The 20413-nt window shown below is 40.5% G+C and overlaps 1 protein-coding gene across 1 annotated transcript in view; it reads right to left on the reverse strand.

Annotated features, from left to right (window-relative positions):
* Positions 1-7723: 7723 nt before the first annotated feature.
* MRPS27 (mitochondrial ribosomal protein S27) overlaps positions 7724-20413 on the reverse strand; it is a 43159-nt gene continuing 30469 nt past the window's right edge. Inside the window, exons 5-11 of the mRNA XM_038123916.1 lie at positions 19678-19792; positions 19109-19187; positions 17729-17844; positions 16150-16252; positions 13834-13976; positions 12187-12342; positions 7724-8134 (exon numbers count right to left, since the gene is read on the reverse strand). Coding sequence (XP_037979844.1) covers positions 7895-8134; positions 12187-12342; positions 13834-13976; positions 16150-16252; positions 17729-17844; positions 19109-19187; positions 19678-19792 — 952 coding nt within the window. The 3' untranslated portion in view covers positions 7724-7894. The remainder of the gene's footprint in view (positions 8135-12186; positions 12343-13833; positions 13977-16149; positions 16253-17728; positions 17845-19108; positions 19188-19677; positions 19793-20413) is intronic.

Consider the following 20413-nt stretch of genomic DNA (forward strand, 5'->3'; position numbering starts at 1 on the left):
AAAAAAAAAATTTTAAAATGCAGTAATACAAAACAACACTGACAGTGTCAGAATATGACCAGGGTGTTGGTAGCAGTCTGATTAGATGTTGGCTGCCATGCTCCTGGAGTGACAGATGTGGTTCTGTTGAAACAATGAGCCTACAGAAGGGTGTAGTTTCCTCTGAAGGTCCATTGGTGGTGTAGATGGGACTGGTCTTCCTCTGGGAATCTAGTGGGAAACTGCTGTTCTGGTGTTCCAAATCTCAGATTATATCCAGGTAGGAATGCCTGGCTCCTCCCCCTGGGCAGAGCATCTCACAATGGGGTGATGTAATTTTATCAGTCATGCAGGGACACTCAATGGCCCATTAACAAATGATATTTCTCAGAGGGAGTGTTGTGGAAGAGATAAAGAAAAACTGCCCTACCTGGTTTTAACAGGCGGCCCAATTAACAGAAGATAACTGCCCCACCTCTAAGAGATGGCAATAGAATACACACCTGTGCCACATCCTGCATTTGCAACCTAAGACACCCAGGGTGTGGCAAAAAAGAGGTGTTGAGGAGTCTCTGATTAACAGCTATAGTGACATGCCATAGATCCAGCTTGTGCCCAACATTGCAACAAAACTCCTATGATGCTTTCTAAAGCATCTCTGAGCCCATAAGCATTGCCCGTGTTCTTCATTCAGCAAGCAGTTTTTGAGTGCTGCCTGCTGTTGTAGTCACCATTCATCTTCCACAGATGTGACTAGTCTGCACAAGCATGTACCATCCCCTGTTGTGCTGTGTGTGCCTTCTTTGACACTGCCTCCCACAGCACACTTCTGGAAAAGTTGGCAGCCCACAGCTTGGACAGGAGCACTCTTTGCTAAGAACTGGCTGGATGGCCGGGCCCAGAGAGTGGTGGTGAATGGTGCTGCATCCAGCTGTGCTCTAGTGGTGTCCCACAGGTATCAGTGCTGGGGCCCAGTTCTGTTTAGTATTTTTATTGATTTACTTGATGAGGGGATCAAGTCTACCACAATCAAATTTGCAGATGATACCAAGCTGGAAGTGAGTGTCAATTAGTTGGAGGGTAGGAAGGCACTGCAGAAGGACCTGAACAGGCTGGATTGATGGGCAGAAACCAACAATATGAGGTTTAACAAGATCAAGTTCTGAGTCTTGCACTTTGGCCACAACAATCTCAGGCAGAGCTCCAGGCTGGGGACAGAGTGGATGGACAGTGGCCAAGCAGAAAGGGGCCTGGGGGTGCTGGTGACAGCAGCTGAACATGAATCACGGTGTGCCCAGGTGGCCAAGAAGGCCAATGGCATCCTGGCCTGTGCCAGCAATAGTGTGGCCAGCAGGAGCAGGACTGGGATTGTCCCCCTGTACTTGGCACTGGTGAGGCTGCACCTCAAATCCTGTGCCCAGTTCTTGGCCCCTCAGTTTAGGAAGGACATTGAGGTGCTGGAGCATGTCCAGAGAAGGTCAACAAGACTGGTGAAGGGTCTGGAGTTCAAGCCCTGTGAGGAGCAGCTGAGGCAGCTGAGGTTGTTCAGCCTGAAGAAGAGGAGGCTCAGGGGGGACCTCATCCCTCTCTACAACTCCCTGAAGGAGGGTGTAGCCAGAGGAGAGCGGGGCTCTTTTCCCAGGCAAGAGGATACAGTCCTAAACTGCATCAGGGGAGGTTTAGGTTGGACATTAAAAGGCATTTCTTCACAGAAAGGGTGATTAGACATTGGAATTCACGGAGAGATAGTGGATTCACTTTCCCTGGAGGTGTTCAAAAAAAGACTGGATGTGGCACATAGTGCCATTGTCTAGTGGACAAGGTGGTATTAGGTCATCGTTGGACTTGCTAATATCAAAGCCTATTTCTCAAAATTTTTCCAGCCTAGTTAGTTCTGTGATTCTGTGATTCAGATTCAGCCCAAAACTACCAGAAGCTACATAATGCTGACTGCCCTCATAATAGCAGGAGATTTGCTGGTTTTTTGACTGTTAAGTTCAGCATAATTTCCACCAGATACAAAATCCAGAGGAAAAATACAGAACTAAATCAGCAGGCACTAAAGTCTCCACAGGCATTTTTCGCTGGTCCTCATGGATCATTACCACCTGCTTCTCTACACTTTAACAATTCCTGCATTACCAGCCCCAGTATGAATTGCTGGCAAGGTGGAGGTTGACTGCATCTGATACCAGCTTCACTGCCAAAACAATTGCATGGCATGATTTACACATCATACTGCAGATTGGTCCATTACCTGTGCTTGCGAATCACAGAGAAAAGATAATTGAAATATCTGGAGCTTTTGCCCTAATACAAACAAAGCTAAACATACATAACAATGCCTATATGCACTACAGTTGCATCCTCTGTACCTGTTAAGGTCCAGAAAATAATTTTTATTGAGTTTTTACAAACCTCATGTTATTTTACCGCTGCTCACCTATGTTACTTTCCTAACAGCTGAAGGTAAACTGAAACACCAAGCCAATTAAATACTTAATATGAACCTGCCTCGAGAATGCAAGTCAGTATACCCAGACAGAGTTTACAGTTTCCAAAGATGAAATTATACCAGGAGTTACCCTGTGTGAGGATCAGAACACGCCTGAAAATTTCTTTGCCCAAATCACTTAAGGGAGGAATTGTCAAGATTTGCAAAATATATATATATATATATATATATTGAAAGCTGAATTTTGTCATGTGCTTGTCATTGAGGCTCTAATTCTTAAGTTATTTCTGTGCCTGGGGCATTTTCAATTTGGAATGGGTAGAATGGACTTAAGTTCTTTAGAAGGGTTTAAGAGTAGCACGACTCAGTACTATGCAGCTGCTACCTGAGTTCAGTGACAACTTTGATATCTCTGGGGACACTGATGCAGAGTAAGTGGCACAGTTTTCTACCACATTTACCATCTAAAGTTACTTTTAAATTAATGGTTTGTCAATTTAATTTTGACCTATACTACATTCTCCATGGTTTTATTGTGAAAGAGTCACTGTCACAAGTTCAGGTTGTCAGCAGTATAGCAGTAGCTTCTCTTCTACAGTTTAAAAGCCTTTTCCTCATCTCAACATTTCCTATCATTCAATTTCTGGTAAATTATAGTAAAAAAAAGGTAAAGGTAAATTATACTCTATTCTCCACAGATGTGTTCAAATATACTTTGCAGGGCAGAATTGTAGTTTGTACATAAACTGACCCAGGAACCTCAGCAAAAGCGGATGCTGTTTAGCGGACCATATCTTGCATTCTTTTAAATCAACGGTGCAACTCCCTTTTGTAACTCTTGACTCTACCTTCCTGAGGAGGCAGGGGGAGGACACTTGCTAACCTGTGTCCCAGGCTGTTTTCTGTCTGTCTCAACAGCACAGTGATGACTGCTCAGGTCAGAAATCCCCTTGTACCAGCCAACCTTCACCCAAAACTGGCAAGCCTCCCAGTCCTATCATTTAAGGGTGACCAGAGAACCCTGGGATGGGCAGGCAAGCAGCTGGGACAGGCCACTTAGGGAAGGAACAGGTGCCCGACACCAGCACTGCGTGTAGGACACAACATATGACCCAGTCTGAAAGCATCTTGTAACCTTATCTTGGCAAGGTCAGGCGTTACCATAAATAGGGCCCATCTGTGCAAGGCTTCTGGCAACATTTACTTGAGCTGCAAGGGTATAAATATGTAATTCTCTTCTTGTGAATAATGGATAATGACCTTCAGTGCTTTGCTGGAACTGTTCTGCCAGTAACACTGGCAGTTACATATTTGCTTGCCTCAGCAGCATATTTGGTGTCTGCCATGAGTTTGAATTGGGATGCTGCTTTTTCTTTTAAGAGCAGCCAAATTCTTACCAACATACCAAGCAGGCTTTGCGTTTGTGTTGGCCTCTGTTTCTTTTGACTAGTATTGTTGAAGAGTCTCTCCCAGACTTGGGAAAACACAGGAGAGCTGTTCACACTGTTAGGCATGTACAAGTCTGGCAATGCTGTACCACGCACACTACCAAGGTCAGGTAATATTTGGGCTGCTTGTCACAGCTCAGTAACTGTGCAAGCCAATGTACTACTCCTTATAGCAATGGGAGATTTTCCCCTGCCTTTGGCAATAAAAACAGGAGAATGAGCAGGGAAATTGTTCAAAAACTTGCAAGAATAAAGATGCACTACTGTGATTTAAAAATATACTGACAAGGGGAAAACTGCAATAGCTTTAATCCTAATCACAGCTGTAGTCAAACGAAAACAGGATGTGAAGGAACATTTCTAGGAGAGGTATTCCAAAAATATGAGCTAGTGTTACTACTAAGAAAGATTTTGGTCTGTCACCTCCAGGAAGTATTTAGCCAGCTCTGTTCACGTATAGAAAGGTCTAGACAGCTGTCTGAAACAGGACAGCAAGAACCAGAAATGTTTCAAAAACCCTGTGAGCACCCTGGTAAGAAAGTGCTCATTGGGTTGTGAGCTTGCATCAAACATCAAATCAAGTACCAGGGAGCAGGGCTGGGTGAACACACAGCTTTTTGTGTCTGTAGAGCACAAAGCTATTTTTTTTATATGCATATATATACACATCCACACTCTTCCTTTAGCATCAGAGCTCATATTTAAGCAGCAACAGATCAAAAGAAGCTGTATGACTTCCCTGTCCCTCCTTTTTTAAAATGTGGACAGCTGCATCACAGCAGGCGACAGCGAACACAGCAGAGCACACATGGCTGCAGGCATCTGGACAGAAAGGCTTTTGACTACTTGGGGCCCAGTTTCACTCCTAGGTGCTGCTTCAAACTTATTTTTAAGAGTAATTCAGCAAGCAGGTAAAAAAAACAGGTTCTGTGTGCAACATGATTTATGCAAGGGAGCAAATAATCAAGTCTTAGATTTCCTGGGGTGGGAAGGAGAAAAGCAGGTAAGTTAAGCCAAGTTAATTGATATTAACTTGGTTAATATCAATGCTGCTGCATTCAGTACAGAGCTGCTGTATGTGTCTTCCTGGGGAAGATGAGCATATGCCTGAACAGCACTGGTCTCTGAATCTGCCTGTCTCACAACTTGTCTTACTGTTGACCTTGCTCAAAGCCAGCAGGTAGGACAGAGCACCAAAGAGGAGAGTACCTTCCTCCCCTCCCTCAAGCTCCATTTGCTAATACACGTTTTGAGTGTCTTGCGATTCAGCCGTACCCACGGTCCTCAAACTTCAGGGTGCCCAAGCATTGGTACCCCAAGCTGCTTGCACCACTGAGATGTGGCTGCAGGGCAGAGAAATGGCTAGCCTCCTTGAAAATGAAGAACAAATAAACATGAGATGATACATAGGAGGAACTTGAAGGGAATCACAGGTGAGACCATAAAGGAAGTAGCAATGAGGATTGCTGGAGAATTCAGGAAGGTGCAGGTACACACATTGGACATGCAAGGATTTGCTAGGTGTGAAACTTTGACAAGACAGAACATTAGAAACTGGTTGCTGTTGAGACCATGGTGAAACCTATGGTGGGGAACAGCAGGACAGCAGCTATTAGACCATGCAGAAATACTTAGCTGGGGCCTAAGGCGAAGAAGGTCCCTAGTGTGCAGTTGGTCCAGCTGGTTGAAGTGTCAGAAGTGGCATCTCACTCAGGGTGATACCAAGGGGACAGATAAATGAGAGGGCTTGGCCTTTGGTTCATGTCACAAATAATCTGGATTCTCTGCTGCAGGTCTTGGGTTTGACATCCTTCATCTGGCCCCATGAATCTGATTTGCTGCCTGCAAAACATTTTGCAAAGAAATCCCCTTCCTTCAAGGGCAGAGGGGGATATGAGAGGAGACTGGGGAAATGGCAGAGAAAGGTTGTATTTACTGGTTTAAGTTCATGCTTTGAACTGTGGTCAGAGGATTCCAACCCACATGCCTGGAGTAAAACAAAGAGGCAACCTATAATATTCATTAGCAGGCTACTCAGAGCTCACAGGAGGATTTTTTTTTTCTCCTATTGCTGTAATAGTTAAGTCTAAATAAATGAGAAATGGTGGGGGGGGTAGTTGTGGGGGAAGTGAAGCCAACCCTGTGAGACAGCAGGGACACAGCAGCTGGCAGCTTGCTGGAGCTCAATTAGCATCAGCAGCCTGGTGCATCTACCAGCAGGCTAAGGGAGGGAGGGTGGAGGTGCCCAAGGAAAGAGGCTCTTTGTGCTGCCAAGAGGCCAACAATAACCAAGCAGAAATGTGTAAAAAGAGCTGATGCCTGTAGAGAGAAGGTCATATAAAAATTTGAATGCAGGAGTGATCACAAAACCTTAGGAGCTACAGATCATGTTCTGAAACTGAAGAACTGAAATAGCGGTCAGGGAAGGGACACTACATTCTCTTGTGTCTCAATTAGGAGCGACTATGATATTTTTAAAACCACCAGTTTTAAGGAAATTGTTCTTAGGCGTATTATTTGGCCTTTTACCCTTCCTTACAGCTCCCTAACTTCTCCTAGCAATCAGAAAGCACTTAGACCAAGAAAGAGAAAAAAAAGAGACTTTTCTCATAAATTTTCCAGGAAACTCCACTACTAGACAAGCCAAAAAATCATCCACTTACCTAGCTGGAGATAGCACTCTCTCTTATTGCTCTCTTATTGCTCTCTTATTGTAGTTTATCTCCATGGGATAAACTACAGGAGCTGCTGACAAGATGGGATCAAGGATCTTAGTATCACGTTTCCTAGACATGAAAGAGCAATTAGGCTCTGAGTGTGTTTGCTGGGAATTCTAAGAAAGGTGTCTGGTGTATTTAATGCACGCTTTCCTACACTTAAAACAAGTTCACAGGTCTGCAGCATGTTCTCACTGGATTTACAGTGGGTTTGTGATGTGATTTTTATCACTGCAAAACTACACAGATGCACAATAAAACTCAAAATGCTTATTTAGACCCTCTGGTAAAGCAGTGAGACAACAGTGCTGCTGCCTTAACTGCAATTACAGCAGGGCTGTTGCTCAGGTCTCCCTGTTTTAAAGGATCTTGCCCCACTGTGCACTGCAAAAAGTTGCTGGCTGCAGCTGACAAGATTCAGTGGGAATGTATGAAGGGATGGATGCTGATGCATCACAACCACAATCAGTGCACTATGATTCTTTCCTGCCTTGCCATTTCCTTGTCCTCTTGTGAATAGCTACATTGTTTTACTGATCTGAAGAATGGGGCATGGGACCGTGAAGGGAATTAGGTCAAAAACCTCATGAAAGAGTGCCCAGAATATAAAAGGAAAGTGCACTGCAGTATGAGGCTCCTTGGTGCGTGCTGAGGTGATTGCACATTTCTCTAGTGACTAGAAATGGAGCAAAGCAGCACCAGCAAACGCAGAAATTTCTAACATCCTTAGAGTAAAGACACATCTAAATGCATGTTCAAGTGCTAACTCACTAGGCTGAAACTCTTCGTATTTTTAAAAATAGCCTAAAGTTAGGCTTCCTACCTTCCTATTCCATACACAGAAGCTTGAATTTTCCAAATGGGTTGGGAAAAAGAAAAAAACCCAATCAATATATGTTAATCCTCTTAGTGTCTGCAGTTCAGAGTAGCAAAGGCATTCTTTCCTGTGAGAAACCCCTACTGAAACAACTTGTGTTGGAAATTCTTCCCTTTTCATTTGTTCTTTCCACCCTCTAGACCTTTCACCACAGGCGAGCTACTCCTTATGCCTTTGTTTCTTTGTGTTGTCTCTATCCCATCTCTTGCCTGGCTGATGGTAGAAAGAAAACACAGCATATACAGGATGAAGATTTCTAAACCACATGTGCTTTACTTCACGAAACAGAGAAAATGGGATGCTTAATTTGCATACAGCAGTCACACCCGCAGCATGATTGAAGTGAAATATTAATAATGGTAAGCACTTCAGTTCACTGACAGAGGAGTGCATACCACTGCATTCCTAGTTCCAGTAACTAAGCAGATGCTTTAGCTAGCTTCCTAGCTTCCATTTCCTGCTTAGCCTGTTCTCTCATCTCTCTTTCTCTCTCAATCAGAAGTACTTGTAGTTCCTCCCACTTCTTGAGGTTCTGTTCATATTTTGCAATGTCTTCCACTTCACATTCTGGCAGTTTCTCCTTGACAAGTTGGGTGGTCAGGGTTAACAGGCTTTCAGATTCAACCTTGCCAAGTGAATGCAGCTTGGAGTATAGCTCCTGTCAGAAAAAGAGATTTGGTAAGGAGTGTCAAGGAGAAGGCCAGTCAATCACAAAACAATCAGACACAAAATACTTCTCTACAACCAACATATCACTGAATTATTATTATTATTATTATTAGTAGTAGTAGTAGTAGTAGTAGTATTGCTGCTGCTGCTACACAGACAAGTGTTTCAACTGTGGTAGTTGCTACCATTTCTTGAAATGCTAAAGTCTAGAATATTTGTCTTTATAGCAACAAAACGGAACCAATGAAATTTCATTTTCGTTAACTATTCAAATTCTCCTCTTTTTCCAAGTTCAGCTATCTGGTATTAACAAGGCTCAGCTGACCAGTCAGCCACAATAAATATCATTTAGACACCTTGCGTTTGTGTCTTGCCTCAAATCCAATTGCATTCACATTTCATCCACACTGCCTGCATCAGCATCCCTCCCAACAGGTGCACATCACTTCAAATGTTCTCCTTCTAACTGCATACTAAGTAACTCCCATAATTTTTCTTCCCAGCTTACTGTGTCTGAGGTGTGACTACACTTACACAGACTATAAAACACTGTTTAAGTAAGTGATATTTTTTCAGGAATATTCTACACTGAAACACAGCAAAGCCTCAGAAAGGAACTCCAGTTTCCTTTCTTAAGCTTTACTTATATAGATTCCCTGCAGCATAAAATGTTAATACACTTAAGATGATGAATCATCCAGTGATACTATTTCTGGATTTCTGTGATCTTTAGCCTGATGGCTCTTTAACATTCTGATTAATTGCCTTGAAAATGCAGCTACACAACCAAGGAGAAGATGATACAGCACTGGAAAATTCTTTATGCCTTGTTCACTCATCAGGTGAAAACACATTTTCCCAATCCTTTCAAATAAAACATTTTACCCAGTCCAGCACTTGCAAAAATGTTTAAAGTAAGTATGTGTTCTAATGAAAGGTACATCTGTATTCTTCATTTGAATGAAACTCATTTTGCATTGCAGTACAATGAAATGAAGATGTGGGGATCATTCTCCTCCAAACAAAATGGCAGTTCTTGAGCCATGCAGATATCCATACTTCCAGTTATCACTGAAAGTTTATGCACTATGCAGCTGATCCACAGTGTTCCTCTTACCCAAGCTCACAGTGGCAATAATCTGCAAATGCATATCCCCATAGCTCCTAGACGGAGGCTCTGTCTTGTTCTTAGGCATGAAACTATTATGTCCCCTCTGAGGCCTCTCCACGTCTCTCTCCCTCAGCCAACACAACTGCAGGCTTTGTTGGGTTTTACCTCAGAGGTCTGAACTGAACAGACAGCAGATTAAAGACTCTTTAAAATGCTAGACAGGCAGGTCTGAGTGGCTTGCATATTTGGTTCTGTCTCTTTTTTGATTTTATGATAAAGAATGAAGACAAAGCTAATGTCTTCAAAGCTAATGGACTAAAACCAAACTCAGTGAAGTACTTCAGTGTATTAGTCTCAGTAGGTACACAAGGCATCAGTGAGAAAACTGAAGAGACTGTACAGCTTGGGTTTGGGGAAGAAACTTGACAACTGTGTTCATATATTAGATATGTAACAGTTTAGATCATTCACATTCTTCCTATTAAACTCTACCAAGGATGTGCTGAAAAGGGGCTGAACTTAAATACAGGAAATTGAAATACAAAAAGGCAATAAACTGTAAACTAGCAGGTCTTGTCTCCTAAGCCATTACTGGTATCACTGGTATCCTGGAATACTTCCTGCTCTTCTCTTATACATTAGTAATACTGATTTGATGTCCCACAGGTACCAAAAAAGCACATTCTTAAATGGTTAAATCATGATTTTTATAAGCAGTCTACAAAGCTCTGCATGCAGACAGGTTAGGGAAGAAGGCACACTGCTTCTGGAGAAGGTGTTCCCAGCGTTTATGTGATAAAATGTTTGCCTCCTACTGATCATTGACACAGATGGAAAGAATTGCCTGAAGAACACTATAGTGTGCCTCAGCATACAGGATCTGAAAACACGTAGTTACAACACAAATGAGTGTCAGAGTCTAGATTACAACTCTAACAGCTTTTTCTGGAAAGAGCCAAATGCCCTAAGGTCCTCTTCTTTTAGTGGAAGCAAAGACATCCATATCTGTCAGACTTCCATGCCTTTTTCAGGAACTTTACAAATGGTTGTTCTGAAGGCTGGTACGAGACACAGAGGCCATTCCATGGAGTACCACGGAGGAGCATGTGTATGTCTGGAGCAAAACTATATGCTTTTGCCTGCATTCTGAGGTGTATGCTTTGTGAAGCAGAATTGGGAGTGCAGAAGGCAGAAGCAATTGGATTTGAGGTTATGGAGAAAGACTGGGACGTCCTGGCTAATTAATGCAGGGCTGGACAAAGTGCAACTGAATTTTTTTCACCACTAGAAGTGCAAACCCTCTGCTGGGATTACATAGAAGGGGCAGATGATCTGTCCTAGGACAGCAGCTGGGAATGCACACATCACCAGCATGACTCAGAGTTGCCACCTTCCCTCACACCCGTAGCATTTGTAGTGCACCATGAACTACACCTGTAAGTGTCCCAGGGCACAACTGAAAAGAGCCACTATGGTTGGCCTAATGGATTTGAGAGAAGAATCTAGGAACTCCTTGAGGCTTAGCATTCTAACTCATGAGCTCCTCTTCTCATTCACACAACCAAAGATTCTGGCTTATTACTGTTTGATGCCTAGATGTCACATAGTAGCTATGTCTTTCTAATATTCAGACTTTCCTGGTCAGATTTTAAACACTGGGGCTAGTTTTTTGGCCAAAGGTCACTCACTGCCACACCAGGGAATGCCTGAATTAGAATTAATTATGGAATTTGTGGAAAGGTTGAGCTGAGAAGAAAACTAGGTTCTTGGCACTAGTCCCCAGTTTGATATTCAGACCTCATTTTGAGCACTCTGCACTATTTTCTTCAAGGCTAGACAATGGACAGACAATAAGAGACACATAAAAAATTTCTCACTCCCTCATTCAAAGGACATTTGTGTTTATCTAATTCACTGAAATTCATCCAGGCATTAATCACCATATGCTGAATACCCACTGATTCCCAAACACTTCAATCAAAAAGTTTTAACTACCTAAACCACAAGTTTAATATCTAAAGATTAGTGGCAAAGTTATGTAAGTAAAAAATTAAGCAAGGAAAAGAGCATGTGTGTGTGTGAGAGCTGAAACCAGAGGATACAGTCTTTTAACTTTTGAAATTTCTTCAGAACAGTCTGTATCCAGCAACTGTCCAAGGTCACAGCCATCCAGCAGAAACAATGGAAACTGATGGGTTATGGAAAGAGTACTTACTGCTCCTGGAACTGTAAGCCAGGTAAGTTTCAACCTGAAATAATTGATTTTTACCACAGCACAAATCAGAGTTGATAAAGTAAAATTAGCTCATTTAGCTAATTTTGAGATGATCAAATTAAATCAGATGATCAAATTAAATGCACTTATTATTTAGACGTGTCCTAATGAACAGCCTTCTGTGTTTCTTAATGTTATCATCATGCTGATGATAACAATCTAAAGATAAAAGGAAGGTGATATGAACCTGATTTAATTCTCCAGTCTGAAAGTTCAAGATACAACATTCCATCCATACAACATAATTATAATGTACACAAACGGACAATAAATTCAGGGTAGTCTCACGCCCATTACAATTTATTTTAAGGGGCAAGAGCCCACACAAGGTCAGACAACAGGTCTCTAAAGACATACCACTTTTGAAAACAGGACTGGAGTTATCATTTTCATGTATGAAAAGTGAAGATAAAATTCCAGCAGACAGACAAAAGACAAGTAGCCTTGAGCATTTATGTCTTTGTAGGCTGCTGCTTCCTGTTTGGAGAAGTGAAAATGTAAGGTGACATTAGTTTAAAAAATGCCAAACAGAACTCCTGATGCACTGAAAGGGCGTCAGTCTACCAGCCACAGTAAGCCAGCATCTGTATTTTCTAGTACGCATCACAGAGATCTACCACAGCTTAGAATATTTAGAGAAATTAAACTGTCTTACCTTGAATCGGTTGTAGTACTCAGGTACTTTAGACTGCTCTGTTTCTTCTGACTCTGCACACTGTGACTTCTGCTCTAATTTCTTGGCTTCTTCAGCAGATTCTGGATCAGGTTTGGCTTCATGGACAGACTGCAAAATGGTCTCCAAGGCATCAATCTGAACAATCACATTTGTCATGGTTAGAATCAAGTGTTTGGAAATACAATCGAAGTAACACAACTGTCATGCATTCAAACAACTTAATGAATTACCTTGTATTTTGAGATTACTTCTGTATATGCTAAACAGAAAACAAAATCCAAAAAGGAAATAATACAATCCGGGAAGAATTTTGTACTTCACTTGGGATCTTGGAGTGTGTGGCTCTCACTTAGTCAACACATTGCTTTTTGGGCTCTACTACTGGTATGTACAGAGATGCAGCATTGGTAAAGAATCAGCAAGAGCTTTCTTTTACAAGTTCTTAGCTATTCATTGAACAAAGTAAAAAGTACCTCCATACAGATAGCATTTCTAGGTATTAACAGCATTTACTATTTTTAGAGTATCAGTATGCAGACAGATAGAATCTTCTATGGACCAACAGTACCAGAGACATACAGCCCTGTTTCAACACCAGGATGTCCATCTACAACCCAGAGCAAGATGAGGAATTCCTGAATTCCTCAGAATTCAGGAAAAAAAAATCACAAGTGTATTAAGCTGAGTTCTTCAAACTTGAAGTAAGAAAGATACCTCCAAAACCACACCTGAAAAGGTAACTCAAAGTCGGTGGAAGTCGCAGATGTGACCTGTCTTGGACTGTCCAGTATTATACTGAGAAGCTTCAGAAAATAAAGCAATAAGTAGGAACACCTGCTGAGCAGTGCCCCAGACTTCTGCTTGTCAGGGAAGACTGCAAGTTTAGTAGTGACATGAGCAAAAGGGAGGCTCCCATCTTCAGGGACACCTTCAGGAAAAAGTACCAAGAAGGAGAGACCTCAGTGATGTTTCTATGCTCCAGCCCATGTGGTAGTGCCATACTAAGTTAGTTGTAAGCTGTCTGATTCCAGGATCAACCAGATTGCCCACAGCACTCCTAAGCCCCAAGTCCCATAGGTAGTGCTGACCTCATAAATGGACTGAATCTAGCCATCCTCCCAACTGAGGGCAGTACAAACCTTCTAGAAATCACTCTGTTGGCTTTTTGGACCAGTACCACTCAGGACATCATCTGAGGGCACAGAACACAAACAATTAGCCATAAGAACAAGATGATGTGACAGTTCACCCTCACTGCTAAGAAATATGTCTCTGAGTAGTTTCAAAAACTTGAGAAACAAAGGTGTCTTCCCATCCCTGCAGACACGTGTTTCCTGTGACACAGACGCAGGTGTCTCTAAAAGGAGGGCAAGGCTCAGAAAACTTACTTAAATGGTCTGTGGCAGTAGCACACACACACTGCCAAGGACATGCCAGCAGACATTATCACTGGCTCATCAACTTAAGCACTGATTCTGTTCTAAACATTACTTCTCCTGTCTTGTAAAGGTCTCTGAAGTTTGCAGGGCATCTTTTCATTAATAAGGCACAGAATTCACAGGTTTTACTGAAGTTTGTTTTATAGGAAATTCCCCTTGTTCAGTAGGATATAGCCTTTATACTTACAGCCTCTTTACAGATTTTGATGTCCCCTGACAATGAAGCCACATTCTCCATCACTTGCAAGGCTCTATTCAAATATCCAGGTGTCCACATGAGTGGCATTAGATTGTATACAGCTCTTAATCCTTTTGTCAACTCCACCTTCCCTGTGATAAAAACACACCTTACTGTTAGTGTTTCAAAATCTGAATCTTAATGGAACCTGTATAGGCTGGCTCTGGTTTCTAGCAGTAACAGCAAGTGTCTTCACTTCAGTGATAAAAACAACACACTTCTACAAAGTTGCTCTGATAGAATTTCCATTGCTCTAATTTTCTTAATGTGCTTTTTTTTGCTCAACTTCATCTAATTATGTGCATGTTTCCGGTACCTCCTCATTCCTCCTCACCCAGAAATTTTGCTCAGATGGAAATCAGAGGAAGTGGCCAGGTTTTCTGGTTGTCAGGCTTTGTAGCAGCAGCTTGTAGAAGGATGCCTGAAGATCTCAGACAAATGTCTCCTTAGCTTTCAGCTGACTGTGGAGCATGTGTGCACTAAATCTGATTCCCCATATTTACCTCTGTGGCCTCTAGGGTTTACTCACCCTTAACAGTACATGTTATGGCTAAGTGCTCAGTTTACTGCCCCTGTTTCTGCTGAGGCTTCCTAAGAGGAAATACGGGACACCTGCCAAAAAGGAAATTCTGGTTCTTGATATAAGACAATCTGTGCTACAAGGTGTTCATTGCTTTTAGCAGGACCTATGACGTACTGCACCACTTGCAATGTGGCTTTTCTTCTGACAGTAATTACTTGAGATCATGAAACTCCTGCATAATAGAGAAAACATACATCACATGGTAGTAGATGCAATTTACAATAATTGTCACTCTTGGGCTTTGATTTTGTTATTGTCAGCAAAACAGATAACACCTCTTGAAGTGTAGCTTACAGAAGTTGCACCCAAGCTCTCAATCCAATTTGCACTCTGGCTATAATAACACAAAACTATGAGAGACACCCTCTTCACATGAAAGAGAACAGTTTAGGAAAAGAAAGGTAAAAAGTGCACAGACAAAGCCTATGGACCATGGCTAAATTAAAATAGCTGAGGTGCTTGAGGCCACTCTGTGCCTGTAGACATCTTTTACTCTCTCAGAGGTCAGTTCCATTAGTGTTGGCAAGACTTTGGAATATGTGACATAACAGTAAATAGCTTTTGATCCACTGAATGTCAATGTCATGGACCAAGCACTATTGCTTTTAGACAAGAGAAGCACATTTTTGAAATACAGCCACTGTTCCACCAATCTATATGACATTTAAAACTCTCCAAATTCCAACTGGAATTCCAACTGGACAGCAAAGTCCCTGTTTGTAACAGTATCTCCACTGGATTACAAACTACAGTGCTATGAAAAATCCTGCTTTCAAATTAGTTTTCACATTTATCCCTCTTTTTGACTGAAAATTAATTTTTTTGTTATACAGCCACGATAAATACAAATCAGCATCCTAACTCTGCCACCACACATCATATTTTGAGGTGACATTTGAAGAACAAATTTGCTTATTACCCTCAATAATGCATTAATGAAACAAAAATTTACAATAAATTGATGACTACTTACTTTATAGTAAATAATCATTTTGTAGAGAAGAACAAAACCTATCTGTACCATATTCCACTAAATATTCAGAGGATATTCAAGAATTGTTTGCCCATTTCCCTTCCCTTCAATTCTGAATACACTCTGATCTAACTTCTCTTTAATACTATATAGCTAGTTATTAACAGCAAAGACTGCTTAACAGATACAGGACAAAGGCACTGCTATCTGCTGTTCACAACCCCAACATTCACTTTACAGTGACTAGCAGAAGTTCTAAACATAGCATTTTTCAGGGTGTGCTCTCCCGTCTCACAAGGTTTAAAGACTATTTTAAGACACTTATTAACCAGAAGAAGAGTCTGTTGTCCATAATCTTATAATGTGTGTCATAGAAATCTGTACTTTAGGGTATTTTTTTTTTAATTTGTTGGTCAACCAACAAACCAATCCCACTGCTATTTAGGAATATCTTCTTTCTTTCAGCATCTAGCCCAAACATGCAGGGAGCCCTAAAATTTGTTTTGAAGCTGTCTGGTGAATCAAATTCAAATCAGTTCTACCCTCCTCTACAAAACAGGTTCACTTGCAACTCTGAAATTGTCCTTCCACTATTTCTTTTTTTCCTTTGCCTTCTCCTTGATTACATTTGAATAAAACAAAGATGACAATTTAATTCAGCCACTGAAGACAAGAGGGGAAAGCTGACAATGAGAGAGGTAAAACTTACCAAGGAACGCATAGCCGTAGAGCTGGGAACTAAAACCCACAGTATTTCTTTGCTTTAGACCTGTAAGCAATAGTGAAGCTCCAATATTTCTCTCTTCTTCCCACTGCAAATAATTTATCAACTAAGTAAGTGCTCCTTTAACAAACACAAATATAAAATGGCAGCAAACACAGCATGCATGGCTTTCATCACATCTTAGCAATAAAATAAAGAACCATTAAATATGCCCAGTGTTCAGTTACAGCATATCTATCCTGAGGAACAGTATGAATTGTACTGAGGAACAACTCTCTTTGCAGAAGACTAAAACGTGAGTGGTTGAAATTTTACAAGAATATTCTTCTTACTATGTCTACCCCTAGGTCTTAAACCAAACACAGAAAACTGGTTCTGAGCTTTATGGGGCGTTGAATGGTACTTTGAATGGTGTATACAAATAAAAACATCATTTCATTGCTGCCTTTGGAAGGGATTATTTCAAAATGCATATTAAATAAGTCACAGCTATATAAACAAGCTTGCCTTGAATATGTCTTATGTCCACACCACCTTTGCTTGCATATTCAGTTTTCATGAAACACTACACATACCAACAAATGCTTATCTCTGTAGTACGGCTATACAAACACGGACAAACACAATGGAAAAAATGAGATTTTCATCCCTCTGCATTTCACATACAAGTGACTAAGCACACTTTATTTCTAGGCAATGAAGAAAATATCAAAAAAGGTAAATGTGCTTTTCTCTTCTTCGGTGAAAACTTAAATTACAACCCAGATGATTAAAACCTGAAGGCACTGGTAAAATGCATTTTGGAAGATGCTTCATGTAACACAGATGGAGGCTTCAAGCATTTGCTATGTAAGATGACAACATGCTATTGAAGGCTTGAGGTAAACTTCATTAAAAACAGCTTCCTACAGAGATCATGGCTGATCTGACTGAGCCCCTTTACTGACTGAGCTCCTTCTGCAAAGGTAGAATAATGCCACTTCCAAGACCCTGAACTGTCATTCTGGCCTTAAGCGAGTAAGCTGTAAATAATAAACCCATAATACTTGTAGATAGGAGAAATATAACAAAATTACTTTAAAACAGATATGTAATAAGAAGCAATACACCCACAGCCAATCAGGATACTAAAAATCCTAGTAAAAATGCTTTATAAGTCTGCAACATCATTAGTATCAAGCTCTAATGGTGAGCAATACTCAGCTTAATGGGATCCTATAAAATAGGTGACATTTTTTTTGGTGGTAATTGATAGAGTCTGCTTTGAACTGAAATATCAATTCACATCCTTCAAATGGGCATATGTTACATCTGAAAATCCCTACACACCCTCCCTTTCAGAGAAAGGGGTGACAAGTGATTTGATGGTTTTCATACTTCCTTGTTTCTTTTTTCCTTCCTTTCTTTCTTCTGCAATCGCAAAAATAATGAGAAAATGGAGCATTTTTTTCACCAGGTAAACATAGGGGATATAAAATATGTTCATGATTGAATGTCTAATAGACTGCACCACAACACTTGGAAGCAGAGGCTCTGTGTATCATTCTGAGTGTGGTCAGCTTACCGTATGTTCAGACTTGGTTGCCAAGTACTGGTATAAAACATAGAGAGAAAGAAGCTGTGTAGATAATTCATCAAAACTTTCTTGGAGCATGATCTCTGTTACTACTGACATAGCATCTATGGAGGAAAACGATAATTAATTAGCATAGCTTCCAATACATATCTTCCTTTTGCACCCACTCATGTTTACTGACGCTTTATTGCTGTGGTATGCTTTGAAACAGGCATGCTTTGAAGAAGAAGTTAAACATTTCTTGCAACTAGAATACACCTATAGAAATTAGTCTTATTCCTTTGGGTTGCTCAAACACACTGCAAGAAGGAAGAAGGGGTTGAATAGCATGAAACTACAGCCAAGGTACTCTTAAAATCATCTTAGCACTACCCACTTCAGTTGGCTCTTCTTTCCTTAGCTCTTCAATCATTAAAAAAATTTCTTTGGTCTGTGTTTTGATTACAAACAAGAGAAGACTGGCTTAACTTCATTAGCCTTAGGGTGACAAGAGAGTACAAAGGATAAGAAATGTTGTCACAGAACACCCACAGTGGTCTATTCAGCAAACAGTGCTCTAGAGGAGTTCTACATAGAGTTCCAGTGACACTCCCAATCAAGAAGGACAATTTGGAAAAAGGTGTTCAGTTTCACACAGAACAGAAATATGGATAAAATAAGGGGGAATTCAAAGATGGAGGGGTTATGTCTCAAAATAAAAAAACCCCACATGTATTAATTTGCTGTTTAGCAAAATCTTTCAGTTCCTTTCTGTTATCTGTTTTATAAGAGCTTTATGTAAAGGAAAGCTTACTGCAAGTTTACAGTACTAGAAAACCTGAAGTGAAATTAAAATCAGTCCTCAAAATTAGTATCTGTCATCAAACATGATAGGACTCATCCAAACACTTAAACAGTCAATAATGAAAGGTAGCCCCAGTAATGACAATTCAGCATAGCTGGCTGCCTCTGGTGACAGACAGAAAGCCTACACAAATAATTTATATACTAAGCTTTTTGAACAGCTAAATGTATGGAAGATGAATAACAACACACATTTTGATTCTGGTAACATTCTAATTAATTGTCACTAATAAGTCCTATCATACCATTACCACATATATCAGACTTGTAGCTGAAGAAGATGGTTTACACTTGCAATAGGATTAGTAATAGTAGAAACTGTGAATCTCACAAGTTTCAAAACTATAAAATTAATAAAATCCCAAAAAAAGGGAAGAAAAAGCATGCAGAAAATACTTCAAGGGAAGGTGAAGTTGTGTTTTATGATGAATTTAGAAAAAATATGGCTACAAGACTTTAGTTTAAAGAAAAGCTCTGTAAATATAAGAGCTAAGGATGAAGTATTGGTATGTGTTTTTTTTTTACCTTCATATTTCTTCTGCTTTATAAAGCAATCCAACAAAATATTGAATGTAAAATTATCTGGAAAAATTCCATACTGAACCTGAAGAAAAGAAGGGAAAAAAATTGTGTGCAAATGTGCTGCAGATACGAGAAAGAGCAGAACCACGACACTCCACACTGATGCAATGTACATAAGTAACACAAGAGATTAGCATGGCTCCTGCGATGTAGGCCCTCCAACTTCTGATGCACTGGATTTGTTTTAGTATTTCATCTGAGCCTTTCAGACAAGGAAGAGCACTGCCTATCACGTTATTATGCCTGCATAATATGTTGTCCCCTGCAATTAATATGTTTTGGACACTAACACTATTTAAAACCAAAGAGCTTTCTGAGAAAAGAGAGGATTTAAATGCTGTAAAAAGGCTATCGCTAAAATTCAAGTGCAATAGTAATTTGTCATGTAATGAAGAAACCTGAACTTAAAACCACAGTCTACAGGCCCTGGCTGCAACAGGAATTCCTGTCAAGCCACACTTGAATCAATAGCCAATCAAATATATTCGTGCCTCTTCCTTGGTAAAACTTACCTTGTTTTGTATTGTGTATAAGGCTTTATCTTGAGCGCCATATTTTAAGCACTGTCTGATCCAGCTGTGAATGGTCCAGTCTCTCAAGTACCAGGAATTTGGGCTATGCCGAAACCTAAAGATGACAAAAAGTTCAGGTGACAATATGACTCTGCTATCATGGAAACAAAATCTGTAATCAACACAACTATGAGTTTCAAAACCTCACCATTCATGAACTCAGATATAAATTTCTCCATGTTTGACTTCACAGTCAATCACCACTCTCTAAAGAGCTCCAGATAGCCCTTTCAGGTAAGAGAAACAAAACTTTGACACATTAATAGTATGTACAAAGGGGAATCTGACCTTTTCACAAATGTGTAATATTTAAACTTCTCACTTTCCAGAAAGCCTACTGCTTTTTTCTTGAAAAAAAAGGAATACAAAAAAATAACAGTTTGGCATATTTACAAAGGCCAACTGAGACTGGTATAAATACTGTAGTATTTTTTGACCTTGTCCTTGTGATTGTGTAAGATTGTATTGTATAACATTTTGATGTATAATATTGTTGGGCTTGTCAAAAAGCTACAACTGATGACATCAGCAAGTATCAGAATTACATCAAAATATAACTGCATCTGAATCTTTGGAGCTTGCGTAATCTGGGGTCTCTCGCCCTCTCCAAACCATGTCTCACTTCACCAGTTAAGAATTCATTATGCCTCAGCACAGGTCATCCCTGGGCTGCTGC

This window comes from Motacilla alba, chromosome Z (genome assembly GCF_015832195.1).
Source record: "Motacilla alba alba isolate MOTALB_02 chromosome Z, Motacilla_alba_V1.0_pri, whole genome shotgun sequence".
Lineage (NCBI taxonomy): Eukaryota > Metazoa > Chordata > Aves > Passeriformes > Motacillidae > Motacilla > Motacilla alba.